Source organism: Hakea prostrata, chromosome 10, assembly GCF_041222555.1.
Source record: "Hakea prostrata isolate BN-2017 chromosome 10, UWA_Hpros_2, whole genome shotgun sequence".
Lineage (NCBI taxonomy): Eukaryota > Viridiplantae > Streptophyta > Magnoliopsida > Proteales > Proteaceae > Hakea > Hakea prostrata.
Window position 1 is genome coordinate 6,785,342 of NC_142609.1, and position 22,391 is coordinate 6,807,732.

Consider the following 22,391-nt stretch of genomic DNA (forward strand, 5'->3'; position numbering starts at 1 on the left):
AGATTTAAGCAAATCCTGGATTTGTTGGACAGTGTTAACTTTTGTGGAATGCTCTCCAACAAATCTAGGATTGTCTAAATCTGATTCATATTTAAGGAGCTATATTTTGGTCAAACTTAATTTTAAGAAACTGCAGGCATGTTTTAATGAGATGTGGCATGGATATAGTTCATTGTTGGATAATTTGATGCAGATGATATTTTCTATGTAATCATTGTCATCGTCACTTTTTAGGTTGAAGGTGCAAGTAAGGAGGGAAACAGGGGTGATAGTATTTGGGATGTTTTTACACATACAGAAGGTAAGCATTCTTTCATCTTTGAAGATCTTTCGGTTTCTTTCTAATTCTTCCCTTTACACTTTACATGATCAAATTAAATTATTGCATTCCAAAATATCTTTTTTCTTGCAAAATTTACTGCATATTTTTAATTTTTAATTTTTATTTTATCAGGGAAAATAAAAGATGGAAGCAATGGAGATATTGCAGTTGATCAATATCATCGTTATAAGGTTTGTGTTAGTTGTAAGTTGTAACTACAGAAATCTGTGGTAAAAGTTTACATGATATAGGTGGAAGATAGACTCTAGAGGAACTGATGGGTGGTCTATGATGACTTCAGAGGATCATGAATTGAGTGTGGGAAAACTTGCTTTGGGGGATTGTAATCGAGTTGAATAGGATGGAAGTAGTCATCATTCATCAAGGTACCATGGCCATTTGTTGGTGTCACCTTGGTTTTTTTTCCCCCCCTCAACCAATTGGGTTGCCTAGCCACCTTCACAATTATGGAATGTTCATGGCAATAAAATTTTAAGAAAAATGTGAAGTGAAATACTGAAACATAAAGTAGAAGATATATACGTTGGTTTCAATGGTAATAAAAATTGTGGAATCATTGTAATGAGGCCTCCAAAGTTGATTATTTGAAGAAAGAAAGGTCTTGGAGTTCAATGCTGTTTGAGATTGATTGTAGAGAATTTCATTCATCAATCATCAAAACTCCTATATTAGTCTTGAAATTGCTAAGATTAAGAAAGAGAAAACTATTTTAATTAAAGAAAAGAAGGTCCTGGAACCAAAGTGAACTGGATTGCACTAGAAACTTATTGTTAAGCTTTAGGTGAAGAACCCGTATACTAAATCTGGAGTCATTAAGGACTCCTAGAGTTCATTTGTTAGTTATTTGACTCTTCTTCAGTGCAAGCAAGAGGTCTTCACTAGGGAGGTCTATCTTCAACTATATTTAGTCTGGGACAAGATTTGTGGACCAAACAAACATCTTCAAGCATTGTTACCCAATAACAAGGAGAAAAAAAGAAAGATTACTCTTGCTTGTGATGCAGGATAGCCTAGAGTCTCAAAACTTAGGGTTGAACAACAATAAAAGGGTGGTAGGATAAGTTTAGGATAGATTAGGTGTGGTAGGAATAGTACAATTGTTGAGAAACACGACTATGGTAGAATGGCTTGAATTGGTCAGTGTGATCTCAAGCCCTCTATTTATAATAAAGTGGAAATAACACTATTACATAAATACCCTTACTTGGGTAACAAGAAAATAAAAAATTGTATGAACAAAAACTCTAATAAAGTTGACCTTCTAGTAGGACACGACCAACACTCCCCCTCAAGTTGAGGCATAGATGTTAGTCATGCCCAACTTGCCTACAATAGGAAGGAAATCTCCTTCAAACCCTTAGTGAAAATATCTGCCACTTGGTCTCCAGACCTCACAAAAGGCATGCAAATGAGCCTTTGTTTCAACTTTCCTTTGACAAAAAACTTGTCAATTTCAATGTGCTTAGTTCGATCATGTTGCACAGGATTATTAACAATACTAATGGCAACCTTGTTGTCACAATATAGCATAATAGGGTTTGGGGCTTGGACTCCAATATCTTTTAGCAAACTTTTCAACCATAGTAGCTCACAAACTCCACGAACCATAGCTCTTTATTTAGCTTTAGTACTGGATAACGCTACCACATTTTGTTTCTTACTTCTCTAAGTAACTAAATTACCTCCAACAAAGGTACAACAACGTGAAATTGACTTCATGTCAGGAGATCTAGCCCAATCTGCATTAGTGTATGATTCTACTCTTAGATTATCAGTGGGTGACAAAAATATTCCTTTTCCAGGAGTTCCCTTTAAATACTGTAGTATTTTGGTAACAACCTTCATATGAGCTAAATATGGATAATGTATGAACTGGCTTACTATCCCCATAGAATAAACAATGTCTGTTCTGGTGTGAGACAAGTAAATAAGCTTCCCTACCAACCTTTGATATCTTCCTTTGTCCACTGGTTCTCCCTTTTTTTTCCATGAGTTTAGCTCCAGCTTCAATAGGGGTAGCAACTGCTTTACACCCCAACATTCCCACTTCTGATAATAAATCTAGGACATACTTTCTTTGGGATAGGTATATACCCTTCTTTGATCAAGCCACCTCAATCCCTATGAAGTGTTGTAACTTTCCCTATATCTTTAATCTCAAACTCTCTGCCAAGAAAGTCCTTCAACCTTTGAATCTCCTCACCATCATTCCCTGCGATGACAATATCGTCGACATAATCAATGAGAAGTGTGATATTAGTACTTGACTTCTTGACAAACAGTGTATGATCAGCATTGCTTTGCTTGTACCCAATAGAAGTCATTGACTTTAGGAGGCGTCCAAACCAACATCTAGGAAATTGTTTTAACCCATAAATTGACCTCTTCAACTGAAAAACTTTCCTTGCAGAATTATCATCGGAGAAACCATGTGGGATTTTCATATAGAATTCTTACTCTAACTCCCCATGTAAGAAGGCATTCTTTACGTTTAATTGGTGCAAGTTCCAATCTTTGTTCATAGCTACAGACAACAGAACTCTGACAGTATTTAGTTTCGCAACAGGGGCAAAAAGTCTCTTGATAATCAATCCTATAGGTTTGGCTAAACCCCTGTGCAACTAGTCTAGCCTTCAACCTGTTGACTGATCCATCTATATTTTGTTTAACCACAAACACCTATTTGCATCCTACAGGTTTTTTTCCTGGAGGAAGTGTAACCAGCTCCCAAGTATCATTTTTCTTCGTTGCTTGCATTTCTTCTTCCATAGTTGTCTTTCATCTTTTATCATCATAAGCTTCCTGCCAACTTTTAGGAACAGATATAAATGATAGAGAGGATATAAAAGCATGGTAAAAGTCAGACAAAGAGTCATTAGAAACATATTTAACTATGGGATGCTGAGTACAAGATCTGACTCCTTTTCTAACAGCAATAGGAAGATCAGAAGAAGATACCTTAGGGGGAACAGTAGAATTTGATTCTGGAGCAAGGGATTGAAGTGGTACCATGTCACTTTTCTCAACCTGCTTTGGCCGATTGTAATTCTTCCTCTGATAAGTCTACAACTCCTTATTCTGGTCAATCTTGTTTTGAAAGACTTCAATAGTGTGCCTCATAGAAGTGGTTTTTCCCTAACCAATTCTTCACATGGTTTAGAAAACGAAGGGGGAGAATTAGAGTCATCAGGTATGCTAGCCCCTGGTCAGGAAACTCTTCTTGAACTCTTAAGTTGTGTTGTGGTGTGTGGGAGTCTTTGTGTGTGATAGGAATGTCTAGAGTTGGAAAGAACACCTATCCTCTAGGATTCTCCCCCTGGAGAGGTGTATAGTAAGGGCAAGACTTATTAAAAATTACGTCCATGGATACAATGGTTTTTCTGGAAGAAGGATGATAACATTTGTACCCTTTCTGAGTAGCAGAATACCCCAGAAATATGCAGCGAAGGTTGCGGGGAGCTAGCTTACTTTGGTGGGCTGTGATTCTGGCATAAAACACAATTCCAAAATCCTTTGGGGGAACAATAGAAGAAGAGGCTCTTTGGAGAATCTTATTAGGACAATTAAAACCAAGTATCCTACTGGGCATCCTATTCATAAGGTAAGAGGCAGTGAGTATAACATCATTCCCAATATTGGTTAGGGACATTCATTGCAATCACAATTGAATGGGCTATCTCTAAAGGATGCCGATTTTTCCTTTTGACAACCCCATTTTGGGTAGCCATATCCACACAACTGGTTTGATGTTTTATGCTAGAGTCAGAGAAATATCTCTAAAATTCATCATCAACATACTCTGTGCTATTGTCAATGCGGAGGATCTTCACAGTGGCATTGAACTGAGTTTTAATCATATTATGAAAATTATGATAACATCGGAAAACCTCTCTTTTTTTAAGAGATAAATCCATGTAGAACAAGAGTGACAATCAATAAAAGTAACAAAGTACCTATAACTAGTAATAGACACACGTTGGCAGGGGCCGCATACATCAATATGAATTAGCACAAAAGGAATAGATTTTTTATTATGAAGAGAAGGTAAATAAGTAGAACGAGTCAGCTTCGCAAAAATGCAGACAAAAAATTCATCCTTGTTATAAGAAGAAACTAAATCAGGAAATACTTTCTTAAGAGTTTCTAGAGGGGGTGACCTAGCTTGTGGTGCCACTAATGAAGGTTTGATATTACTGAATGGACCTGATTAAAAGATGCAGTCAGAGTAGAAGTAGATCCTCCAATCGGCTCCAGCAGATAAAGTCCATCGTCTAGTTTACCACGTCCAATCTCCTTCCCCGTTACCAGATCCTGGAATACATAGTAAGATAAAAAAAGTCACCTTAGAATTCAAGTAATATGTAAGACTATTGATAGGGAGAAAGTTAGTAGAGAAAGAGGGACCATATAAAACTTTAGACAAAGAAACTGATGGAGAATGTTGAATGGTCCCTTTTCCAGCAATGGAAGAATATGATCCATCAACAATTCGGACTTTATTTTTCAGGAAGTGGAGAATAATGTAAGAAAAAGGAGGATAAACCTGTTATATGATATGTGACTCCTGTATTAATGATCCAAGGAGCAGAAACTGAAGAAACATGGAAGCCTGTAAAAGTTTTATCTGAAGTAGCAAGGTAGGAGTTGGTATGGGTAGTAGAGGAAGCAGTGGTAGAGGTTGTACTGGCAGTAGAAGACTACAGAATAAGTCGTAGAGTAGCTAACTCCTCCTGTGAGAAACCAATGTTTGCAGTGGGTGTTGTGGAAGTCGTCTCATAAAGAATAGCCTTCGGTTTTTCCTTCTTTGTGCCCTTTTCTGCTCAAAATTAGCTGGTTTCTCATGGAGCTTCCAACAGTTGGCCTTGGTATGATATGGTTTGTGACAGTGCTCACACTTGACAATCTCCTTAGTCAAATCAGATTTAGTGCTAACAGATTGTGAGGCTGATTTCTCCATAATAGGACCATGTAGCATGGCTAATTGACGGCTTTCCTCACATTGAACAAGGGCATAAGATTGTTCTAGTGTACGAAAGGGAGAATGACTCAATACTTGCACTCTGATCTGATCATGTTCCACATTCAAACCTGCCAAGAAGTCATATTCCCGAATTTTATCAACATGCTTCCTATAAGTAGCCACATCGTCCGGATTAGTGGGGTGATAGTCCCCATAATGATCCAATTCTTGCCCAAGAGATCGCAACTCAACATAATATTGGGCGACAATCAATTCCATAGGGTAGTCTCATGAAGCTTCTTTCGTAGCTCATAAACTTAAGCATCATTCCCCAATTGTCTATGTGTTTCAATAGTAGCCTTCCAAATTTGGGCTGCAGTATTAAGTAATAAGTATCCACGTGCAATATTTGGATTCATGGAATTCAAAAGGAATGACATAATAAGAGAGTCATTCGAGATCCATTTATCCAGTGAAACACATATGGTGGTAGGTTTTATAGTGGCGCCCGTAATGTGTCCAACAAGTCCTCTTCCGACAATAGTTAAGTAGGCAGATCGAGACTAGATCAAATAATTTGTTCCATCAAACCTTACTGAAATAGGATGAAGAGTGGGGTAATATTTAGAGCCATTGGAGGCAGCTGTGCCATCGATGGTTGCCATGCCAAAAAAAAATGTCCGCAGTTCTTCAGTCTTCACCCTTTCAAAACAACTGAAACGTTGCTAAATGAAATAACTGAACCACCCAAAGAAATCTAGGGAGTTATAAGGTCCATAGTATAAGTAACACCATTAATTTTTTTCAACAGAGACTCTTGAATATATGAGAAAGCACAAATAGACCCCTGTGTATATGAAAATTTTCAATTAGACCCTTGGAAATATGTATAATGATAGAAAGACCCTTGGAAATATGGATAATTGCAGGCCCCTGGAAATCATTGAATTCTCAACCCCTGCATATATATGAAATCACAATTAGACCCTGGTTTGGTATGGTCCATGATTTTGGTTCAATGGTTCATCTGATTCAATGGTTCAATGGTTTAAGGGTTGTAAAGAGGCTGTTTATGTAGTCAATTCAAAAAACAAAGGGACAATGGACAAAAATGGCGGAACCAAGAGAGCGATGGTGGAGCTGTTTTGGTGGCCAAAATTATGAGTTGCAAGGGGTCGCGAGAGGGTTGCAGGTGAGTTGCAGGTGGTCTGGGAGGCAAAACAACTGGTTTCCGGTCTACAATGGTGTTCGGTTGGTGTAGCAGCACTGATAATGGAAGACGATGAATTGCGATGGTGGTTTCAGGTGCAATGGTGGTTTCAGCAGCTCTTGTTGAATCTGGTTTCAGGTCTGTGATGGTGTTCGGTTGCAGGTGGTGTAGCAACAGCGGTAATGGAAGACGATGAATTGATGCGATGGCGGTTTCAAAAGCTGTTGTTTTCTCTCTTGTTTGTCTTCCCTAATCGAACTTAGACTCTGATACCATGTTTAGAAACACGACTATGGTAGAATGGCTTGAATTAATCAGTGTAATCTCAAGTCCTCTATTTATAATAAAGTGAAAAGAACACTAAATACCCTTACTTGGGTAACAAGAAAATAGAAAATTACATGAACAAAAACTCTAATAGAGTTGAACTCCTAGTAGGACTCAACCAACAAAAATAGAAGGGAAAGTGTACGAGAAGGCTTCTGTCTTGGGACCTCATGGCCAGCCCATGAATAGTAACTGTGAATGTTAAATTAGAAGGAAAAGGGGAGAGAAGCCTCCCCTTGGCACACTCGTGTAAAAGATTTGTTTTATTTTATTTTATTTGAACTTTAACTCTAATTGGCATGGGATTGAGTCGATTGACTACATATTTACAAGGAAACCAAAAGAAAGTCTGCTAAACCTGTAACTGTTCAGCAGCCCAAATAACAGAATAAATCGATGGAACTTCCTTGGCAGGCTTAGTAAAGGCTCAACTGGTAGCGACCCTCAGTAAATCTCTTATGCATTTGGGAAGGCTCAATGGCATATAAGTTTCTTCCTCATGAAGGACAAGCTTTCATTTCTCAATTCATGATTGACCAGTTATGATGACATCTTTGGAAGAAAATATATGACATCTAGCTCAAATACTTTGAATGCTTATTCATTTGTAATCTGCTTATTTCTTTAGTTTTTACTTTCGCTTAAATACAGGAAGATATTGATCTTATGGCCAAGTTGGGATTTGGTGCTTATCGTTTTTCCGTATCGTGGTCTCGTATCTTCCCTGGTATGTAAACTAAGCACTTTCAAGCTTTTAATCTATGGTGCACAGGCTCATCCTTTTGCCATTGCTGTCTGTTTAGAAACACTAGCATACTTATAGATACTATTGGGCACTTATAATCTTGGTATAAATATCTGAATGTAAGTAAAGTGATTCTGATGTGTATAACCAGTACCAACTGGAGGGAAAAAAATAGCAGGTTCTTTTTACCAGATATAAACAACTCAGATAGCCAGATAATGCAGGTCTAAGTTCTACTCTTACTGGCCTATGATAGCTGCTGAAAGTTTCATTTTGATCCAAGAGTTGGGTCTGCTGGAATGGTCAATTCCTTGTTGGAGTAGGAGCTCTCATGATCAGTTGACAGATGCAATACATTTTTGTATCTAAACCTGTGCTGCTGATATTAGACTTGACAGATCAGCAGTTGTCCGTTCTTGAGTAGCGGCAATAGCCTCCCAAATTACTAGGTGTTAAATCCAATTTAGAACAGGAGTATAGCTAGAAACTAGTTACAGATTTATGCTAGCAAGAAACAATGACAATAAAGGAGATGTGAACAAAGAAGACATAAAGAAGAAAATAGATGGATAGAAGAACATGAGTGGGGTTTTGCCACTCCTCTACCTATCTATTACATTACCCTTAGAGTCACACATGCCTCTCTAGGGACCAGAGAGGTAAAAGGCAACAATAACAAAAAACCTTGCAAGTTAAAAGATAAAAATGACAAAACATAAAGTTACAACTTCGTCTGACTTATAATAAGCCACTGACTAAAGTACCTTTTATAATATGGGTATAAGGGGAGATTTGTCCATAGTATATATCTATTTGGACTTGTAGGTATTTAAGTTGTGCTGATGTAACCAGAAGGGCCAACCACAGAGAAGGCTTCACCAAATGCAGAAACAGGGCCTAGGGTGATAACATAACAGCCTAGGGCCCTATATGAGATTGCACAGATTAGGAGCAGTTCAGCAATTTTATTTATCTTAGTTGAGTCAAATTAGGGTTTGATTGAATCCAGTAGGCTAGTAAGATTTGAACCCTACCTTTGTTTTGGAGTTATGGATTTGTTTTGGTCAAGTTATTGAAGAGTCCCAATTAGAGAGGGATTTTCTCAGTTAGGAGCCTAGGACTACTATTATTTTGTAATTTGGATCATTCTAGGTTGAGTTATGATAGAGTCCTTGTTGGAGTGAGAGTCCTTAGTCCAATAACTCCTAATTAAAATCGCCTTCTAAGTTTGAGACCTAGTGTGAGTTCATTTATGTTGACTAGAATAAGGCCTCTAGCTTGTAAAAGACTGATTTGATGATTAATAAAAAATTGAGATTGAAGGTGCCCAAAGAGGAGTCATGGGTTTTGCCTGGATGGAAGACTTGCAGCAGTGTCATTGAAATTTCTGCAGATTTTTGTGGTTCTTTAAATCCCCATTGTCATCTTCAAGTAAGTACAGTGATACCCACCCCAACCCCTACCCTTTCCTTCTTCTTCCTTTACTCACAGCCTTTTCTCCATCCCCTAAACCCTAATCCATTAGATCCAGCTCCCCACCGTATCGCATACTTACCTTCTCCCCACCCTATCGCATACTCACCTTCTCCCCTTCCCATTGCTTGAGGCAGCCATCCCTCACCTCCCCACCCCCTTTTTCCTTTAATGCTTCCCTTCTCCAGCCCCTCTTCTTCTATCTTCTTCTTTTATGCTTCTCTTTCTTGTGAAGGAGCTGGTGTTGGTTAAGTTCCACTAGGAGTTTCACAATGATCAATTCCAGCCATTCTACCACAATTGGTTTTCTCAACATGGCATCAGAGCCAAAAATTGATTAGGGAAAGAAAAAAGAGAAAGAAGAAACAAGGGACGAAGGAGAAATTGCTTATCTCTCTTGATCTCTCCTCTCTCACTGTTGCTTTTCCATTGAAGACCTGCAACTTTCTACCATCCAACAACAACCATCGTCTCAAACCTGCAACTCTCCACCATTGACCAGCAACCATCACCTCTGCCATCGAAGACCTACAACTCTCCAATCGCCTTTGATATATTTTGAAGAACCGATACTTCACCATCATCGCCAAGTAGCCATCGCCTCTTCACCAACACTACATCGCCTCTGATATATTTTGAAGAATCGATACTTCCAACCCAAAATCAATACTTTTTGAAGAAGATAAAACCCATTCCAAAACCATCGATCGCCTTAACCATTCCAGACGATGATATAGTTTCTCTTTCGAACATAGAATACGATGTTCTATAATTCTAAAGTGGACCAGATCAGACCAGGGGTCTATTTGTAAATTCACATGTATCCAGGGGGCTCTTTTGTGAATTCACATATATTTAGGGGTCTTTTGTGAATTCACATATATCTAGGGGTTTACTTGTGATTTCTCATATATTCAAGGGTATGTTTGTGATTTTTCATATATCTAAGGGTCTCTTTTATGAATTCACATGTATCCAGGGGTCTATTTATGATTTCTCATGTATCTAGGGATCTCTTTCGTTTAAAAACGAAAAAGAAAAAGAAAAAGAGTAATGGTGCTACTTACCCTATGAACTCCATAACTCCCTAGATTTGTTTGGGTGGTTCGGCTATTCCATTCTACGACGTTTCGGTTGTTTGGAAAGGGTGAAGACTGAAGATTTGCAGACATTTTTTTTTATATGGTAACCACCGATGGTACTACTACCTCTACTAGCTTCGAACATTACCCCACTCTTTCTCCTCTTTTGGTAAGATTTGATGAAACAAATTATTTGATCTAGTCTCGATCTGCCTACCTGACTATTGCCGGAAGAGGACTTGTTGGACACATTATGGGTGCCACTATCAAACATACCACCACAGGTGTTTCATAGGATATATGGATCTTGAATGACTCTTTCATTATGTCATTCCTTTTGAATTCCATAAATCCAAATATTGCTCGTGGATACCTATTACTTGATACTACAGCACAAATTTGACAGGCAACTACTGAAACATATGGACAGTCACGGAATGTGCACAGGTTTATGAGCTATGAAAGAAGCTTCATGAGACTTCCTAAGAGGAACTAGTTTTGGCTCAATATTATCCTGAGTTGTGATCTCTTTGGCAGGAGGTGGATCATTATAGGATTATCACCCCATTAATCCAGAGGATGTGGCTACTTATAGGAAGCATGTTGATTAGATTTGGGTGTATGACTTCTTGGCGGGTTTGAATGTGGAGTATAATCAGATCAGAGTACATTTATGAAGTCATTCTCCTTTTTCCGCACTAGAACAGTCTTGTGCGCTTGTTTAGTGTGAGGAAAACCGTCAATTAGTTATGCTTCATGCTCTTATTATGGAGAAATCAGCCCTACGGTTTGTTAGCACCAAATTTGATTCGACCAAGGAGATTGTCAAGTGTGAGTACTGTCACAAACCATATTATGCCAAGGCCAACTGTTGGGGAGCTCCATGGCAATCCTGCTAATTTTGAGCAGAAAAGGACACAAAGAAGGTGAAAACCAAAGGCTAATCTTTTTTAGACAATTTCCACAACACCTTTTGTAGACATTAGTTTTTCAGAGGAGTTAGTTACTCTGCGACGTATTATGAAGTCTTCTACTGCCAATACAACCTCTACTACTGCTTCCTCCACTACCTATACCAACTCCTGCCTTGTTACTTTAGGTCAAACTTTTACAGCTTTCCATGTTTCTTCAGTTTCTGCTCCTTGGATCATTGATACAGGAGCCATAAATCACATGATTGGTTCATCCTCATTTTTGTTGCATTATTCTCCAATTTTTGGGAAAGATAAAGTTCGAATTGCTGATGGCTCTTATTCTTCCATTGCTGGAATAGGGACCATTCAACATTCTCCTTCACTTTCTTTGTCTAAAGTTTTACATGTTCTTTCTTGCTTTACTTCTTTTCTATCAGTAGTCTTACATATGAATTGAATTGTAAAGTGACTTTTTTTAATCTTACTGTGTCTTCTAAGATTTGGTAATGGAGAAGGAGATTGAATGTAGTAAACTAAACAATGGACTTTATCTGCTAGAGCCGGATCAACTTCTGCTCTGGCTGCATCTTCTCATCAGGTCCATTTGGTAATGTCAGGCATTCATCAATGGCATCGTAGGCTAGGTCACCCCTCTCTAGGAACTCTTAAGAAAGTATTTATTGATTTAGTTGAAAGATTTTTTTGCGAAGCAAACTCATTCTACTTATTTACCTTCTCTTCATAATGGAAAATCTATTATTTTTGTGTTAGTTCATACTAATGTGTGGGGCCCCTTCCAATGTGTGCCTGTTACTGGTTATAGATACTTTGTTTCTTTTATTGATTGTCACTCTCGTTCTACTTGGATTTCTTTTAAAATAAAAAGATGAGGTTTTTCAATGTTTTCGTGATTTTCATAATATGCTTAAAACTCAGTTCAATGCCACTGTGAAGATCCTTCGCAGTGACAATGGCATAGAGTACATTGATGGTGACTTTCAAAGACATCTCTCTGACTATGGTATAATACACCAGACTAGTGGTGTTGATACAGCCACCCATAATGGGGTTGCCAAAAGGAAGAATCGGCATTAGATAGCCCGTTTAATTATAATTGCTATGAATGTCCCTAACTAATACTAGAGTGATGCTATATTCACTGCCTCTTACCTTATGAATAGGATGCCTAGTAGGATACTTGGTTTTAAATGTCCTAATGATGTTCTCTAGGGAGCCTCCTTCCTTTGTTATTCCCCTAAACGCTTTTGCATGTGTGTGTTATGCCAAAATCACAGCCCACCAGAGTAAGCTTTCTTCCTGCGACCTATGCTGCGTGTTTATGGGGTATTCTGCTACTCAGAAATGGTACAAATGTTATCATCCTCCTTTCAGGAAAACCATTGTGTCTATGGGTGTAATTTTTAAATAGTCTTACCCTTACTATACACCTCTCTAGGGAGAGAGTCCTAGAAGAGGGGCGTTCTTTCCAACTCTAAACCTTCCTATCACACACAGACTCCCACACACCACCACAACACAACTTAGGAGTTCAAGAAGAGTTTCCTGACCAAGGGGAGACTTCGGCCACTATACTTGAGGACTTAAATTCTCCCCCTCTATTTTCTGAGTTATGTGAAAAACCTGGTCTAGGGGAGACCACTCCTATAAGGCAATTATTAAGGCCTTTCAAAACAAGATTGATCAGAATAAGGAGGTGCAAACTTATTAGAGGAAGAATTATCATCGGCCAAAGCAGATGGAGAAAAGTGACATGTTACCACTTCAATCCCGTATCCAGAATTAGATTTTATTATTCCCCTTGAGGTATCTTCTTTTAATCTTCCTATTGTTGTTAAAAAACGAGTTAGATCTTGTACTTAACATCCCATAACTAAATATGTTTCTTATGATTCTTTGTCTAATTCCTACCATGCTTTTCTATCCTCTCTATCCTCTATTTCTATTCCCAAAAGTTGGCAGGAAGCCTATACTGATAAGGGATGGAAGACAGCTATGGTGAAGGAAATGCATGCAATGAAGAAAAATGATACTTGGTTTAGGAAATAAACATGTGGGTCATAAATGGGTGTTTGTGGTTAAACAAAATATGGATGGATCGGTCGACAAGTTGAAGGGTAGACTAGTTGCAAAGGGGTTTACCCATGCCAATGGGATTGATTATCATGAAACTTTCTCCTGTTACAAAATTGAACATTATCAGAGTTTTGTTGACTGTAGGTGTGAACAAGGACTGAAACTTGCACCAACTAGATGTACAGAATGCCTTATTGCATGGGAAGTTAGAGGAAGAAGTATATATGGAAATCTCACATGGTTTTTTTGATGACAATACAACAGGAAAAGTTTGTCGGTTGAAGAGGTCAATTTATGGGTTAAAACAGTCTCCTAGATACTGGTATGGACGTGTCTAGAAGGCAGTGACCTCTACTGGGTACAAGCAAAACAATGTTGATCGTACACTATTTGTTAAGAAGTCAGGTACCAATATCATACTTCTTATTGTTTATGTGGAGGATATTGTCATCACAAGGAATGATGGTGAGGAAATTCAAAGGTTGAAGGACTTTCTTGGCAGAGAGTTTGGGATTAAAGATTTTGGGAAGTTACAATACTTCCTAGGGATTGAGCTAGCAAGATCAAAGAAGGGTCTATACATATCCCAAAGGATGTATGTCCTAGATTTATTATCAGAAGTGGGAATGCTAGGGTGTAAAGCAGTTAATACCCTTATTAAAGCTACAATTAAACTGAAGAGCTAGTGGACAAAGGAAGATATCAAAGGCTAGTAGGGAAGCTTATTTATCTGTCTCACACTAGGCCAGACATTGCTTATGATGTGGGAATAGTTAGCTAGTGCATCCATGATCCATATTTAGCTCATATGAAAGTTGTTACCAGAATACTGCAGTATTTAAAGAACACTCCTGGAAAAGGAATACTTTTGTCACTCACGAATAAACTAAATGTAGAAGTGTACATTGATGCAGACTGGACTGGGTCTTCTAATAGGAAGTCAATTTTAGGTTATTGTACCTTTGTTGGAGGTAATCTAGTTACTTGGAGGAGTAAGAAACATAATGTGGTAGTTTTATACAATACTGAAGCTAAATATAGAGCTACTCTTCATGAAGTTTGTGTGCTACTATGGTTGAAAGGTCTGCTAAAACATATTGGAGTCCAAGTTTCAAACCCTATGATGTTATATTGTAATTACAAGGCTGCTATTAGTATTGCCAATAATCCTATGCAATTTGATCAAATTAAGCACATTGAAATTAACAGGTTTTTTGTCAAAGGAAAGCTGGAACAAGGGCTCATCTGCTTGCCTTTTGTTAGGTGTGGAGACCAAGTGGCTGATATTTTCACTAAGGGTTTGAAGGCAGGAGATATCCTTCCCATTGTAGGCAAGTTGGGCATGAGTAATATCTATGCCTCAACTTGAAGGGGAGTGTTGGTTGAGTTCTACTAGGAATATAATTTTGTTGGAGTTTGGTTTATGTAATTTTCTATGTCTTGTTACCCAAGTAAGGGTATTTATGTAATAGTGTTCTTTCTAATTTATTATAAATAGAGGGCTTGAGATCACACTAATCAATTCAAGCCATTCTACCACAATCGGTTTTCTCAGCAGCTGGAAATTTCAGATTTTTAAAACCATAATTTTCTTAAATCCTAAAACCTTTCAACCAATACCTGCCCCCTTTAGGAACCAAACTCTCCTCTATCTCCCATACCTATGACTCCCCTTTCCCTTCTCCCAGAACCCTAGTAAAGCCTAACCTCATCTTCTTTATTATAAAGCTAGAAACCTTTACTTTCAATCATAGTCTTCAAATTCCTCATCTGAACACTATTCCACTTTGGAATCATCTTCCCTTTCCCCTACTTTACCTTTGACCCTAGTCTTAACCTTAGCCATTCCCCTGGAAACCCTAATTCTAGTAATCCTTTGATAACCTTAATCCCAAAGCCAGAACTTTAGTTCTAAACTTTAATTTACTCTAGGGTTAAGGATTGAACCTCATCCAACCCTAATTCCTAACCCCACCCGAATCCCTGCCAACCCATTATGAAACCCTGGAACCCTATTTTCAATCCTAACTCACAGGGTGCTAAATCCTAGTTTATTGCTGGTTCATTTGATTAAGATCCTGAAGAAGAACTTTAGATTTAGGGTTTGTGATAAGTCCCTAGTATCACAAGTCTACACTCGACAGGGAAAGCAAATCCCTAAATTCTAGGGAAGGAAATGATTGGCAAATTTGAAGAGTCTTATTGTATTCAGGTTACTTTTTAGGATTAGATTGAAGAGTCATATTACATTCAGGTTACGTTTGAAGAGTCCTATTCAAATTCAGGTAACTTTTGAAGAGTCCTATTCGAATTGAGATGATTAAGTTAATTAATACTGTAGGAACGTAATTGCTATAAATAGGGGGGAAGGAAGAGTAGAAGAGACAGGTTTTGAGGATTGGGGAAGTTTATGTGAGAGCTATTGCTCTTGGGTAGCCGTAGGAATCACCTACTGCTGGTAGTATGTATTGTTTCTTATTCAACTTTTATTCAAAATCCCTTTTTTCTTCTTGAGTTATTCCACCTTGTTAAGTAGCCTTATTCAGGTACCTAACAAATTGGTATCAGAGCTGTAACAATCCAGGGAGGTGATGGCACTACCTTTGTTTTCTGGTGAAGGAGGAGTTCAGAGATGGATTTTAAAGGTTCTTCTCTTCTGCTGGGAGAACTAGATCGAGGAAGAGCAGTGTTGGGGGTGGCGATCCAACATCTAGAAGGAGAGGCACTTGACTAGATCTATCACAAGAATTGGACGGCATTTTCTCTGGACGGGATTCAAAGAAGCCCTGAGGTGTGAGTTTAGCGACGGGAGACAACCGACATCAAATTTGGAGATAGACAACAACCAGGTTGAGAAGTATCGAATGAATGATGAAGTATTGTCGACTACGAAAGTCACGCATCACCAAACGTGGAGCAAAAAGATGAAGATAGGATTGAGTGAAGATACCTACCGGACCAAAGTGGAGGAGCAATATTCTGCTATAAAATCGAGATGCAGTGAAGTGAAGAAGCATAGAAAGAGGCCAGGTACAATCGACGACAAGTTGCAGGCGGCCAAAAATTCTATTCGCAGGAAAGGAAGAAGACGATGGAGTATTAGGGTTTTTGGGGTTGGTTCGGTTCACCTCAAACCGGTTCGTGGGTTTGGTCCAATCCCTATGAGCCAAAGATTGTGTTATTTGGGCCTCAATCAGTTATGTTTCGTCTCAAACTTAAGGCCCAAAGAAACCCAACACAAAGACTGGGCCGCTAGACCCCCAAAGAAACCCCCTTGGGTCAAGCCCACTCCATTAAACCCCAGCAGAAGAGATTTTCAGATTTTCACCTTGAGGACAAGGTGAAACTGTTGGAGGGGAGTATTGATAAGTCCCTAGTATCACAAGTCTACACTCGACAGGGAAAGCAAATCCCTAAATTCTAGGGAAGGAAACGATTGGCAAATTTGAAGAGTCCTATTGTATTCAGGTTACTTTTTAGGATTAGATTGAAGAGTCATATTACATTCAGGTTAGAGTCGTATTACATTCAGGTTACGTTTGAAGAGTCCTATTCAAATTCATGTTACTTTTGAAGAGTCCTATTCGAATTTAGGTAACTTTTGAAGAGTCCTATTCGAATTGGGATGATTCAGTTAATTAATATTGTAGGAACGTAATTGCTATTAATAGGGGGAAGGAAGAGTAGAAGAGACAGGTTTTGAGGATTGGGGAAGTTTATGTGAGAGCTATTGCTCTTGGGTAGCCGTAGGAATCACCTACTGCTGGTAGTATGTATTGTTTCTTATTCAACTTTTATTCAAAGTCTCTTTTTTCTTCTTGAGTTATTCCACCTTGTTAAGTAGCCTTATTCAGGTACCTAACAGTTTGCAACATTATTGAACCCAGATTTTGAGTTCACATCATGTAGTCTTTATCTTTTACAATAACTTATTATGATAGTCAGCTCAGTTTAACTATTCAGGTAAGTCAAGGGTATTTACAAATTACAATCCCACATTGGTTGCATGAAAGGTTCAAATCTCGCTTTTGAGGCTGGTTTCAGCCTGCCTCGAAAATGAGATGTGGCTAAAAATTTCAGCATGGGCCAAAACTAGGTATTTTCCCTTGGAAATTTGGATCCTTGGTTTCGGCCCTATTTTGTCTGTATTTTGAGTTGGGTTTTTGTATACACCCTATTTAAAGCCTAATAAACATAATAGATGAGATATTTTGCATTAAAAATTAGTGAAAAGTACTCATTCATATCCTACTAATTGAGACAGATATAATCCGTTTCAGTAATTGAGATCTCCACTAAATCCATGAAGAGTTCCTCGGTCGATCCATCCCACGAGCCATATACCACTGCATCTCTCTCAGCCTCTCCTCTTATTGTGCAACATGCACATCTCATGAAATGGTGTGGGGCTAGCTGTTTTGGTAGTCCATATCTAACCATTTATAGGTCCCATCGTCACGTAAGATAGATATCCTGACCAAGGGAGTGGATCACCCTAATTATAAGAGGATGATTGATGAATTGGGTTTGACGGGTATCTAGAGATGCAGTCCACAAGTGATGATCCTGATCTTGATCCATCCCCTTATCCATGTGTAGACATACTATAGTAGATGACCCCTCATACCCACTCTCGTGTTTGTATGCTCTAGTGCTTTGGAAGGAAGGGCCACTAGCAAGTTCACCATATAATCCTTAACCCACATATAGTGCTATTGCAATGCTCTCCACAACAGTCTTGGGTATCAATGCATGATGGTCCTCACTAGTGACTAAATCCTCTATCTCCTCCAAGCACTCCAAAGCCTTAATCCTTTGTCCCCTTTATTTTATAAGTGGTTTTGTATAAGAGGTTGTACTTGAAAGATATAAGGTGAGTCTCTTATTTAGATATCCGTGCCTCGTCTCACGAATCAATATTGGGTAATAAAGTTCGAGTGTGGGGGTTCTTAAATCAATTGTAAGCAGAATTTTCATTGTTATGCATTGTGTTTATGCTTAGCCATTGTCAATGTTGAAATTTACATTATTTAATTTTGATCTAAATTGAAATTTTTGTGTATACTTACTGGCACTGCAAACACCCATGAGATATAACTCGTCTATTGAGAAAACCAATTGTGGTAGCATGGCTTAAATGGATCAATGTGATCCCAAACCCTTTATTTATAATAAAGTGAAAAAACACTATTACATGAATACCCCTTAAGGCAACAAGAAATAGAAAATTACATGAACTAAAACTCCTAATAGAACTAAACCAACCAACGCTCCCCCTCAAGTTGAGGCATAAATGTTAGTCATGTCCAACTTGCCTATAATAAGAAGACAATCTCCTTCCTTCAACCCCTTAGTGAAAAATATCAACCAATTGGTCTCCAGACCTCACAAAAGGTATGTAAAACAGCTCTTATTTTGGCTTTCCTTTGACAAAAAATATGTCATTGTGTTTAGTTCGATCACGTTGCATAGGATTATTTGCAGTACTGATAGTAGCCTTGTTGTCACAATACAACATCATAGGATTTGGAACTTGAACTCCAATATCTTCTAGTAGACCTTTCAACCAAAGTAGCTCACGAACTCCACGAACCATAGCTCTATATTCAGCTTCTATATTGGATAGAGCTACCACATTCTGTTTCTTACTCCTCCAAGTAACTAGCTTACCTCCAACCAAGGTATAGTAGCCATAAATTGACTTCCTGTCAGGAAATCCACCCCAGTCTACATCACTGTAGGCTTCTACCTTTAGATTATCAGTGGGTGACAAAAGTATTCATTTTCAAAGAGTTACCTTCAAATGCTGCAGTATTCTGGTAACATCCTTTATATGAGCTGAATATGGATCATGCATGAATTGGCTCACTATCCCCACGACATAAGAATTGTCTGGTTTGGTGTGGGACAAGTAAGTAAGCTTCCCTACCATCCTTTATCCACTGGTTCTCGCTCCTCCTTAAGTTTAGCTCTAGCTTCAATAGGGGTATCAACTGCTTTACACCTCAACATTCCTACTTCTGATAATAAATATATAACATACTTCCTCAAGGATATGTATATACTCTTCTTTGATCGAGCCACCGCATTTTCTAAGAAGAACTATAACTTCCCTAAATCTTTAATCTCAAACTCTTTGTCAAGAAAGTCCTTCAACCTTTGTATTTCCTCACCATCATTCCTTGTGATGACAATATCGTCCACATAAACAATGAGAAGTGTGATATTGGTACCTGATTTCTTGACAAACAATGTATGATTAGTGTTGCTTTTCTTGTACCCAATAGAGGTCACTGCCTTCTAAAGGCGTCCAAACTAACATCTAGGAGATTGTTTCAACCTATAAATTGATCCTTTCATTGATAAACTTTCCCTGCAGTATTATCATCAGAGAAACCATGTGAGAGATCCATATCGACTTTCTCTTCCAACTCCCCTTGTCTTTACATCTAGTTGGTGCAAGTTCTAGTCTTTTTTCACAGCTACAGACGATAAAACTTTGACTGTGTTCAGTTTCACAAAAGGGGCTAAAGTCTCCTAATAATCAATCCCATAGTTTGGGTAAACCCCCTTGCAACTATTTTAGCCTTCAACCTATTGACCAGTCCATCCATATTTTGTTTAACCATAAACACTCACTTGCAACCCATGGGTTGTTTTTCCTAGAGAAAGTGTAACCAATTCCCAAGTATCACTTTTCTTCATTGCCTGCATTTCCTCTACTATAGTTGCCATTCATCTCTTACCAACAAAGGCTTCCGGCCAACTTTAGGAAAGAAACAAAAGATAGAGAGTATATAAAAGCACAGTAAGAGTCCAAAAAAGAGTCATGAGAAACATATTTATCTATAGGATAATGAGTACAAATCTAACTCCTTTTCTAATAGCAATGGGAAGATTAGAAGAAGATACCTCACGGGAGATAGTAGAATCTGATTCTGGAGCATGTCACCTTTCTCCACCTACTTTGGCTTATTGTAATTCTTCTTCTGTTAAGTCTGTACCTCCTTATTGTCGTTAATTTTGTTTAAAAAGACATCAATAGTGTGCCTCACAGGAGTGGACTCCCCCTGAACAAATTCTTCATATGGCTTGGAAAGGAGGGGGAGAATTAGAGTTCTCAGGTATACTAGCCAAAGTCTCCCCCTGGTCTGGAAACTTTTCCTGAACTCCTAAGTTGTGTTGTGGTGGTGTGTGGAGTCTGTGTGTGGTAGGAAGGTCCAAAGTTGGAAAGAACACGTCTTCTCTAGGGCTTTCCCCTTGAAGAGGTGTATAGTAATGACAGGATTCATTAAAAGTTACATCCTTGGACACAATGGTTTTCCTAGAAGAAGGATGAAAACATTTGTACCCTTTCCGAGCAGAATACCCTAGAAATATGCAACGCGGGCTATGGGAGCCAGCTTACTTTGATGGGCTATGATTCTGGTATAACACACATATCTAAAAACCTTTGGGAGAATAATAAAGGAAGAGTTTCCTTGAAGAATCTTATTAAGACATTTTAAATTCAAGTATCCTACTGGGTATCCTATTTAAAATGTAAGAGGCAGTGAGTATAGCATCACTCTAGTATTGGTCAGCCACATTCTTAGCAATAATAATAGAACAAGCTATCTCCAACAGACGCGGTTTTTCCTTTCCAGCAACCCCATTATGGCAGCTGTATCGACACAACTGGTTTGATGTATTATGCTAAAGTCGGAGAGATATTCTTGAAATTCACCATCAATGTACTCCATGCTATTGTCATCATAAAGGATCTTCATAGTGGCATTGAACTGGGTTTTAACCATATTATGAAAATCATGAAGACAATTGGAAAACTTTTTTTTTAAGAGATAAATTCACATAGAACAAGAGTGGCAATTAATAAAATTAACAAAGTATCTATGGCCAGTAATAGACACACGTCAGCAGGGGCCCCACACATCAGTATGAATTAACACAAAAGGAATAGATTTTATATTATGAAGAGAAGGTAGATAATTAGAATGAGTTTGCTTCAAAAAATGCTAGCTTTGTAAAAAAATCCATCTTTGTTACAAGAAGAAACTAAATCAGGAAGTATTTCTTAAGAGTTCCTAGAGGGGAGTGACCTAGCTTGCGGCGCCACTGGATGAACATCGATATTACCGAATGGAATTGATTAGAAGATGTAGTCAGTGTAGAAGTAGATCCTCCAATCGGCTCCAGCAGATAAAGTCCATTGTCTAGTTTACCACTTCCAATCTCCTTCCCCGTTACTAGATCCTGGAAGACACAACAAGATGAGAAAATGTCACTTTACAATTCAAGTCATTTGTAAGACTACTGATAGAGAGCGTTAGTAGAGAAAGCAAGAACATGTAAAACTTTAGACAAAGAAAGTGATGGAAAATGCTGAATGACCCCTTTTCTAGCAATGGAAGAATAAGAGCCATTAGCAATCGGACTTTATCTTTCCTGAAAGTTAGAGAATAATATAAGAAAAAAGAAGATGAACCCATCATATGATCTATGGCTCCTATATCAATGATCCAAAAGCAAAAACTGAAGAAACACGGAAGCCTGTAAAAGTTTTACTTGAAGTAGCAAGGTAGGAGTTGGTATGGGTAATGGACGCGTAGGCTTGACAACTATGTTTAGGACTTCTACTTTTATATTATTGCTTCCCTTTCCCCATGGTTCATTGATTAGGGATGTCTACAGTCGTACCTCTCTTTGGTTAAGATCCATTTTATTTATTGTTCAATTTATTTACTACTTTTTGTTTTAATTTCACATAATTATTTTATTGTTTACCCTTCCCCAATGGATCTGAATTAAAGCTGACTATAGTCGTTCCTCTCTTTAATTAGCAATTCATTTTATATCTTCCTGCTTTTGTTTTCTAAAAAGAAATATTAAAGATGACTACAGTCGTGCCTCTCTTTAATTAGCAATTCATTTTATTTCTTCATGCTTTTCTTTTCTTATGCATTATTTCCTTTTAGACAATGAGCGGTTAGGTTGTCTTTATTTTTAGTCCCGATTCCAACTACATTAGATGCATCATTTTAATATGTCAGTTAGTTTGTTCCATTTAATTTCATCCTCTTTTATAGCTTTTCCCTAATACATGGATTGTAAGCTATGACAATGTCTCTAGGATCAACTCCCTTAATTACACTCCCCTTCCCTCAATCCGGAGCTGAAACTCTTAATCACTTTCCTTTTCCTCTCTTTTTTTTTCTTTCCTCCTTTTGTTTAGTGTGCCTATGA

The 22,391-nt window shown here is 38.1% G+C and overlaps 1 protein-coding gene across 1 annotated transcript in view; it reads left to right on the plus strand.

Moving 5' to 3' along the window:
* BGLU42 (beta glucosidase 42) overlaps positions 1-22,391 on the plus strand; it is a 57,923-nt gene that overhangs the window by 13,554 nt on the left and 21,978 nt on the right. Inside the window, exons 2-4 of the mRNA XM_089137689.1 lie at positions 235-301; positions 455-513; positions 7,492-7,567. Coding sequence (XP_088993815.1) covers positions 235-301; positions 455-513; positions 7,492-7,567 — 202 coding nt within the window. The remainder of the gene's footprint in view (positions 1-234; positions 302-454; positions 514-7,491; positions 7,568-22,391) is intronic.